Source organism: Oratosquilla oratoria, chromosome 17 (assembly GCF_046742065.1).
Source record: "Oratosquilla oratoria isolate Oo_2021 chromosome 17, ASM4674206v1, whole genome shotgun sequence".
NCBI classification, from domain to species: Eukaryota; Metazoa; Arthropoda; class Malacostraca; order Stomatopoda; family Squillidae; genus Oratosquilla; species Oratosquilla oratoria.
Window position 1 is genome coordinate 13,083,816 of NC_134793.1, and position 10,000 is coordinate 13,093,815.

Sequence of the window (10,000 nt, forward strand, 5' to 3'; positions counted from 1 at the left end):
GATCAGAGGGCAGATTAGGCAAGTTTGTGATGAAGTTTAGGAAGGTGTGTGAAAGGAAAAAAGTTGAATATAAATGTGGGTAAAAGTAAGGTGATGAGATGAACAAGGGGAGAGGATGGCAGCAATATGGAAGTGAGTATTAAAGGAGAGAGGCTGGAGGAAGTGGACAGCTTTAGAGTCTTGGGGTTGCATGTTGTGGGGAAGGGAGTGGAGGTGAAGGTATACTGTAGATTGAGAGAAGCAAGTAAGTGCTTTGGGGGGTTAAAAATTACAATGAGAAATACATTTGGGAGTGGATGCTAAGAGGAGATTGTATGAAGGGGCAATTGGACTGATAGCACCGTATGGGGCACGGACATAGAAAATAAGAGAGGAAGAGTTTAAATGTGTTTGAGATCAAATGTCTGAGAAGTATGGTAGGAGTTACAAGGTTGGATAGAGTGAAAAACGAGGTGAGGAGAGTAGTGGTGGAAAAAGAGATGGGAGACAGAATTCATGAAAGAGTATTGGGTTGGTTTGGACACATGGAGAGAATGAGTGAAGAAAGATTAGTAAAAGAAGAGTGAAAGGCAGAAGTGGATGGAGTAAACATGAGGGGATGACCAAGGATGAGATGGATGGATGGGGTAAAAGGGGTGCTGAGCAAGAGGTCTGTTGAGGAAGAAAGGGAGAAGACAGAAGATAGGGGTGAGTGGAGAATGGCTGTGTATAGATGATATTGTGATGCATGGAAGGGAGTGGGTAGGGGATAGGGGGGTTAAGGGATGATTATGTGTGAATGATATTTTGACAGCCTAAAGGGATTTCTCCCAGTCTTCTCTTTTTTAAGCATGAAGGGAAGGAGAGGAGGGGGTCCCCAATTAAATGAAGTGGCTTATCTGTGGATATGGTGTGTCTTGCAGCATTCCTTGTGACCCAGGTTGGTGGGTGAGGTGCAGGGATGACCTGTCATCCAGGAGGAACCAAGATGAGAGGGAGGGAGGGAGGGAGGGATGGTGAATGGGGGTGAAATAAGCGAGGATGAAATGGGTGATAGTGGAATTAGGTCTTTTGAGTTTGGCTACTTCCTTTATATGTATGTATGTATGTACTGCCTAAAGACTACAAGAACAATGGAGATTTTTTTCCAGTCAATCCTTCCCTGAGGAACTATGAGTAGTATAGTATCCTCACCATCACACTCCAATAAACTCCTCCCAAATACAAAAGAAAAGACATATAATGCACTAAAATGACAATAAGCAACCCCCTAAACTCCAAATTGGCCCAAAATCTCTCTTGTTTAACTTCAATATTTCCTCTACCTTTTCACACAAGCAGAGTCAACAACCAGCAACAGCTCCCCTCCTCCTACAGCTTTCAGCCAATGACAGAAATTATCCCACACTAATACAACACTAAAGGGTTCAATTTTTACTACTGGATTAACTCATAGAGTGTAAGGCAAAGCCCCCCATTCTATAATCTTTCATTCTTACCTGTACTTTCTTTCTGCTGGAGTGTGTACTGTTCTGGCGGTGAGCCGTTATCATGGACATGGTCAAGCACAACGGTGCACTGGTTGAATGCTTTCATCAGGGAAGGACCATAACCTGCAAAAGATTTACACTGAAATACTGAAAGAGCCTGTCCCATATAACACGTAGTGTGGGGTGGTGACCTGAATTTAGGTATGCCAAAGCAACTCTTATCTGTTTTGAGAATGATTTCTTTACTGGACTGATTTTAGGGGCTTGTTGGAATAGAGAATTTGGCGGTCTGTTTTAGTGCCTGTTTAGTGATTTGTGTACATATCTAATTGTAATACAAGTGTATAGGAAAGGAGTTATATTCTTGGGGTCCTGTCTATTTTTCTCCATTATATCCAGTTTTAAATATACTCATGGTTCTAATATGGGTTATATCAATATCTAAGATATTTCAAGCATCTATGGAAAATGGTTTCTTTGTATAATTTAGGAATGTAAACTTTTTTCAACTTGTTTCCATGACCTCATAACTCATCCCATAACAAGAGATCTTCTTAGTTCATTTTATCTAATGTCTTTAATGACCTGAACACTAGTATAAAGTTATTTTCTCCTTTTTTAACAAGGGCATGTCCAATACTTTTCATTTCTCTTTACAAATTTTATCTGCAATATTGAGAACCACTTTAGTTATTGCTTTTTGTATTCTCTTAATCATGTTTATGTGGAATCCAAACCTTTGCATATCAATCTAGAGTATCAGACATCCTGTTTTGTTGTTGTTGTTTTTTAAGCACTATCTCATTCACGTAGTGAAATACTATTTTTATGTTCACCAAAGGTATGTATACTTCACCCATGAGAAACCTGGGACAACAGACTGGTTGATTCATGCATGGTTTTGCCAATATGTTTGTCAGGTGACAATATCCATGATGAATGCTCCCATATTTTTATCTTCTTTTGCTTTTGTAACCAATTACTGTAATTTCACACTGAGTAATTAATTTGCACTTTCATACAGATATAGTGGGGATGCAGGTTACTATCAATGTTAGGAAAAGGTAAGGATGTTTTTTTTATGGACTTGGAAAAGGCTTATGACAGGGTAGGAAGGAAGGCACTATGGGAGGACTGCAGATATACGGGTATGGGATAGGAAGAAAGCTGTTAAGAGCAGTCAAGAGTTTTTATGAGAGTAGTAGAGCTTGCGTTAGAATTAGATAATGGAGAGTGAATGGTTTGAGGTAAAGGTGGGATTTAACCATGGATGTGTTATGTCGCCTTGGCTGTTCAATTTATACATGGATGGGGTGGTGTGAGAGGTAAATGCAAGGGTAATGGGCCAGGGATTGGAGATGGTTAAAGAAAATGGAGAAAAATGGGAGATAAGCCAGTTGTTGTTTGCTGATGACACTGCAGTTGTAGCAGGATCAGAGGAGGGATTAAGGAAGTTAGTGATGGAGTTTGGGAAGGTGTGTGTAAGAAGGAAGTTGAAGATATATGTGGGTAGAAGTAAGGTGATGAGATGTACAAGGGGAAAGGATGGCAGCAAATTGGAAGTGAGTATAAAGGGAATGAGACTAGAGGAAGTGGATAGCTTTAGATACTTGGATATAAATGTGGAGGGGAAGGGGGGAGTGGAGGTAGAATGTAGATTGTGAGAAGCAAGTAAAATGCCTTGGGGGATTTAAAAGTGTAATGAAAAATAGACATTTGGGAATGGATGTTAAGAGGAGATTGTATGAGGGAGGGATTGTGCCAACAGTACTGTATGGGGCAGAAACATAGAACATAAGAGAGGAAAAGTTTAAATGTGTTTGAGATGAGGTGCCTGAAAAGTATGGTAGGGGTTACTAGGTTGGATGGAGTGAGAAATGAGGAGGTGAGGAGGAGAACAGGGGTGGAAAGGGACTTGGGAGAAAGGGTTGATGAAAGACTATTAGAATGGTTTGGACACATGGAAAGAATGAGTGAAGAAAGATTAATAAAAGAGGTGTGGAAGGCAGAGGTGGAGGAAATGAACATGAAGGGGTGACCAAGGATGAGATGGATGGATGGATGGGGTAAAAGGGGCATTGGGAGAGAGGGGAATGCTTGCTGAGGAAGGAAGGGAGAAGATAGAAGATAAGGGTGAGTGGATGATGCTGTGATGCATGGAAGGGAGTGGACGGGGGATTGGATGGTGAGGGAGTGTGTGTGAATGGTATTTTGAGGGAGCCCAGAGATTTCTCCCTGTCTTCTCTTTTTTCTGCACAAGGGGACAGAGACTTGCTGATTAAATGAAGCCGCCTTGCTGTGGATGTATTGTGTCTTGCTATATTGCCTCTGACCCAGGGCACTGGGTGAGATGCAGGGACCATTGGGTATTCTTTGATTCATTGAAATCAGCAACATCATTGGGGACATCTGAGGGAATTCAGACATTGTTTTCTGTAAGCCACAGTTCTAGCTCACCGAGATGTATTATGTATATGCTTCTGCTACTGTTCTGTAGTTGTGGAACTGGGTTATTATTGTTAGGTAATCTGCATATGTGAGCACTTTGGTGTTGAGTTCTAATCCTGAGGTGGGGAGGTTGTGTGTGAGTGGATTAGATGGCAGTGATGGTAGTATTGCTTACTGGAGAACCCTTTGTGCAGTCTCTTGTTCCTGTCAAATTAATGTTCTGAGACCCTCTGCAGTTTCTGCCTGACAGAAAGTCTGCCAATCATTTCTTGATGATTTCTATTTCTATGATGTTTCTCAGGAGTGTCAAAAGCCTTGTTTATATCTACTACCATAATTCTTCTGTCAGGTGGTACTCTCTAGTTGAAGTCCTCCAGTATATGTTAGGTGAAGTCTGTAAACAGTGTGTTTGTGGAGTGGCCTTTTCTGAATCTGTGGCGACTTGTTATAAAGTATGGATGTGCATTTTGTTTCTTTTCTGTATCATTTTTTCATTAGTATGGACCTAGTCAAGGAAAGAGATGGGTGTGTTGATTACTAGCTTCAACAATTTGTCTGACTTTAGAAAGAGAATATGTATATCCATTTCCAGATTACTAGGATGCCATTGTGCTGTGCAACTAGGAATGACTGATGATATATCTGCTTTTATTGCTATAAGGCACAAACATTTTATATCTTTTGGGGAGGATTTCTGTAAGTTTTCCACTTTTGTGGTGTTTTTTTCTGTGTCTGTTGGAGAAAGATAGGGAAGCTTCTCTGTTTAGCTAACCCTGTACATCTATATATATTTTCCTTATTTATACTGGGCATATTGAATGAAGGGAAGGACAGCAAAGAGAAGATGGAATTGGACACCAAAATTAAAAAGACCCAGAGGAAGACCAAGGAAAGGATGGAGAGGTGCTGTCAGTGAGACATTGGAGAAATGCAGCTTGCCAGAACTGGAAGAACTTAGAAGAAATTCTACAGAACAGAGAATGGAGGAAGAGGCTGGTCTGACAAAGAATCATCTCTAACTGGGAGCTGAATTAATTAATTAATTTTCTATACTGGTATTTTGTTCTACATTGCTCCAACTGTTTCATGTATAGAGGATTATTATTTTTTTTTATCTATTTTCTACATTATTCCATATCCCATTCTTGGTGCCAGAGTATTTCTCCTAGTTGTCTTTCTTTTATTGCTGTTTTTTTCATGTCATTATTTAATTACTGCAGCAGTCCCATTTCTTACACCAATAGGTTTTTTTTGTTACTAATTTATATTTTTCTATTAGTGAAATTATTTTGGGAGTAAAATATGTTATTTTTTCCAGTCTCTGGAGATTTATTCTTTGGAATTCTTTAGTCTTTCTGTGGTTTTAACTATGGATGGATATCAAGGTGTCAAAGTTCTCCTCCATCCTTTTCTATATCTTTTGTCCTGGCTATTATGCTCTCTTATTGTTTGTATATGACTTTTTTATTTGAATGGGTATTGTTTAAGTGCTGGGAATTTCTATCAGCTAGTGGCCAGTAGGGAGAACCCAGGTTTGTGGATGAAGATGAGTAAATAGAAATATCAAGGGAAGTCACTTGTTAATTGTGAGTGCTGTTTTGTGGGCTGTTTGCTGGAGTTTTGTATGTTTATGTTGGAGAGTCTGTCTAGGCCTTTGGTTCCTCTGGTTGAGTGCAGAGTCAAATGGAATGGCTTATGTTTTTGTCCCCAATTAATAGTTTATAAGGTTAACAAGTGGTTGGAGTTGGGGTGTGTGTCCTTCAGAATGTTGATGTTGTTTATACATCGATGTTCGTGATGCAAGTAGTACTTTATTTATATAGCAATTATTTCTACTTTAGTGTTTGCGAGTGATTGTTTAGTTCCTGATCATGTTGACAAATGATGCGCATTTGTATGTAAATGTAAGTCTACCAGTATGTTCCATTTTATTATGGTGTAATCTGGGAAAACTGATAGTGTGGTCTGTGGTGTGTTTTATTTCTTATGCTAACTTAGGCATTACGAGTACAAACATGTGTAGGGGATTGGGTTCCTTTTCATGTTGTCAGCTAACAGTTTAAGATGAGGGACAGTAAGTGTGGGTAAGCTGCTCTCTTTAATAGGCCAACATATAAGAATATAGGATGCTGGTTTAAGTGTTGTGCTTGTTCAGAAACTAGGCAACTGCCTCTCATTAGAATTTGTAAGTATTTCTGTGAATTGGGGGTGGGTGGGAAATTGTTCTTCTCCAGGACTACCATGCCTTTGGGAGTCCATCTTTGTTTCCATTGTGTTAGTGTTGTTGTTTGTTGATACCTTATTCATGATACAGTATAAATCCCATACACATTATTATACACTATCCTAGTATAGAAAGACACCTCAGGTATTGCAACTGGGGTGGTATTCAACAGGTTCTTGGCTCTTTCTGCAATAATGACATGCTAGAAGTCTAACTTTGTTTATACAAGCTCCCAGAGTTGGGTAATGGAATTTATGCAAATTTGTTATTATATCACCAACTGAAGGAAATGTTGGCTGGGATTCATGACAGTGAATAAAAACATACAGTGTGTCTGTGCAGTGACATTAATATTAATATTATATATATATATATATATATATATATATATATATATAAACTTTGAGAGATTTCCCTATACATTTATTGGCAATATTACTACATTGCTTCTGACCAGGATTATGGGCAGGGGATGGATGGCCCTTCATCCACATAGAGCTATGATAAAGGAGAAAACAAATGTGTGTGGGATGGATGAAAGGTAAGTGCATGCATTATCCCTTACACAGGATAAAAAGGCCTTTTGGCGCATGTATGTATTGCCATGATTTTTTTTTTCTTTTTAATGATACTACTGCAATGCAAACATTAGCTAACCATGGTGAAAAATAATAGGCAGCAGATACTACTGTAAGCAATTTACGACCCTTTCAGTACAACATAGGCAAAAATATTTTTTTCTTTTCTAGAGCAATCTTTTAGGAACCGAGGGCCACTTCAACTGTTGGGTTCCAGGTTTCAAATAGGTGAAACTAATTGCATTAATTTCTATTCGCAGAACTGGTAGTGCACTCATGGAGTGTTCTGGCCTTCAGAAAATAATGGGTCAAGTAAGTAGCACAAGCATGAAATGAACTTGTGTAAATCTAGTCTTCAGGATGTATTTTATGTCAAGTATACATAAGGATTCTCAAATACAGAAGAAAGAAAACAGAAAATAGAATAGACTAAAACAGAAAAGGAATATATATATATATATATATTTATATATATATATATATATATATATATATATATATATATATATATACATACACACCAGTATATAAACACACACACACATAACAGAATAAATACAAAAGGAATAAGAAAAGGGAAGAATAAATCATAAGTAAAAAGGGCAAAAGAAAAATGAATAAAAATATGAAAGAAAAAAGAAATAAGAAGAGTGAAGAATAAAAAATAAGGAAAAAATAGAATTTAAGAAAAAAAAAAAAAAAAAAAAAAATTGAAAGAAAGAGAAGAAAAATAAAGGAAATATATATATATTGGCCCAACACTACCCAAGATTGATATGAATTGTCATTAGGTAAAAATTGCAGAAATATCTAAAATCACCTGTCACTGTCTCCCAGTTGTGATTGGACTTATTTTTTTCCTATTTGGTTTGTCTGGAGGGGTAAGAATAAGGCCTTATTAATTAATTCCAGCCCAATTTGAAAATTACATGACCTTTACTGTGATGGTTTCTGGCTGGCAATCTGCCCAAATCATAAACTATAAGCCCCCCCCCCTTTTTTTTTACCAACACCAAAGCCCAGCAGCCGCGTTGGATTCAATAATGCATATTTATTTCAATTCCACATTGAAACTGAGCAAAACACAACTTAATTATCAAAACACTACTATTCTTATTATTCTATTTTTTTTTTTTTTTATGGGGGAAGGGATAAAATGTAGTTATTGCAATAAAATTGTACCATACGATGAAAACATCATCACTTTGATTTATCATGTTGATTTACTTTGTATTAATGCCATATTCATTTTCATGCCACAAATCTTTTATTTGCCCTAAATACAATTATTTCATGCCATAGTTGGCATAAAACAACCATATCTAGGGAGAGCTACCTATATCTGTCACAGACCTTAGGACTGGCATCCCCAATCATTAGCTATCAATATAAATTTAAGACATCATTAATGCTTGGGAAAGAACCTATATTTCTAACACTGCAGTAATTTATGGTGCTATTCTTCATTCCCTTGGTTTGTGTGAGAAAATGTAAGTACAAAAATACGAGGGCAAAGCATCACTACATCATCTTGTTAAAGAAGGAAAAAATTGGTCAAAGGAGACACCATCTGATTACGAAACCTTAATTAGAAATAAAACATTTTGCTCATTGAAGCTTAAAAAAATTAAACACTGTACTTTTAATAAAGGTTTCATCCTTGTATGGTGTCTACTCTGACCATTTTGATCCCAATTGTCATGTCAAGTCCCAGACAACATTGCTGTCACTATGAAGAAAATACCCCATGTCTCATCACTGTTGCAGATCATACAACAGTTTCTCACAATTTATAGTGTACCATTAATTTAGAAATATGTAAGTCAAAATATGGCTACACTTATCCTCATCTCTCCTAATAAAACAGACGATATTAGCATTTGGCATTTTTTCTATTGAAAACACAGTTCAGCTAATTCTCACTGAACCAGGAACAGATAAACTGTATTTTTTGGCATAATTCTTTTTTCTTTTGGTATAATTCTTTTTACTTTTGGCATAATTCCTTTACTTATATCAATTAAACCTAAATTCAGATTATTCACCTTTTTATATATACATTTTTTTTCCAAATTCCCTTTCAAAAGAACATTGTCACAAATAAATAATAACTACCCAGTAGCAATATTTATGAAAACTTGCAATTTGAAATGATGGGTGAAATGGAGGCACCTGAAGGGTACTGAAAGAGGTCAAGGAAATGTTTATTAAAACATCTGAAAAACCTTGACAAGATTATTGTAGTCTTTGGGATGTTCTGTCCCTAAATATGCTATTTTGTTAATTTATGGCCCTGAAACACTCCATAATTCCACTTGCTCTAAATGAAAATAACATACCTATTTTCTAGTGTATTTTGATGTGCTCACTAGTTTTTGTTCTATTAATTTTTGTAGATTTAATTAAACAGTTCCTGGGCTTTTGATTAAATAATTTTTTGTCTGCTACCAGGCAATTTTACTCGACTGAGGGAAGTCTCTTCCCAAGTTAGCTATTGAGCTTTTCTTGATTAGCACATAAACAGTAGAGAAATATTTGATGAATTTCTTGTATAACTATTTTCTAGCTGTTACCAAACCATTTTATTCAGTTGAGGGAATGCCCCTCCAAGTTATTTAAAGATTAATAGCCTCAGAAACTCATGAAATAACGGCAACATTGTAATCTTAATTTACAGTACTTTTTCTTGGGCTTAATCCATACAGGAGGGCAAAATTTGGAATCCCGGGTTGGGGAACTTCATATTTCTCCATACAAACTACATAAATCATTTTGATATACTGTCGATAGGAATAAACTATCACCATAGAACAAATTTGCATCGAATTAATGGGATGTTTGCATCCATGTATGGAAAACTACTTCTTCCTGAATAAAGTCATTCAACTTAGCACAAACTGTCAGTCGTGTCCGGGCATGGAAGAAACCAATTCCATCTTTCAAGATCCTTGAAAGACATCCTAATATTACCTTTATATATCTTCGGATAATTTCTTATCCCTACTTATTAGACGTCATATTAATAAGGTTGCTAGTTAGACTCACAAATGAACGCGGAGTAACAAATCAATGCCACTGATTCTCCAGACCTTCTCACTATTTGTTTACCACTGTACCCTGCGGCGTAAAATACACGAACAGCGAGAAGCGCTTTGAAAGTTGATAACAGAATTTCCACTTGTACATAATTTTGAAAAATGTAAAATTCATGGACTGGTAATTATAATAATCAACTACTGTTAATGAGTTAATATGAAAGTAATTACATGCCACTGAGTGTC

The 10,000-nt window shown here is 36.8% G+C and overlaps 1 protein-coding gene across 2 annotated transcripts in view; it reads right to left on the bottom strand.

Moving 5' to 3' along the window:
- LOC143034427 (WD repeat-containing protein 48) overlaps positions 1–9,890 on the bottom strand; it is a 28,853-nt gene extending 18,963 nt beyond the window's left edge. The window contains exons 1-2 of one of the 2 annotated variants that reach the window (XM_076200467.1): positions 9,765–9,890; positions 1,479–1,592 (exon numbers count right to left, since the gene is read on the bottom strand). In XM_076200467.1, coding sequence (XP_076056582.1) covers positions 1,479–1,538 — 60 coding nt within the window. In that variant the 5' untranslated portion in view covers positions 1,539–1,592; positions 9,765–9,890. Of the gene's footprint in view, positions 1–1,478; positions 1,593–9,689; positions 9,709–9,764 lie in introns of those variants that run through there. The other variant, XM_076200469.1, reaches the window with a different exon arrangement.
- Positions 9,891–10,000: the final 110 nt, after the last annotated feature.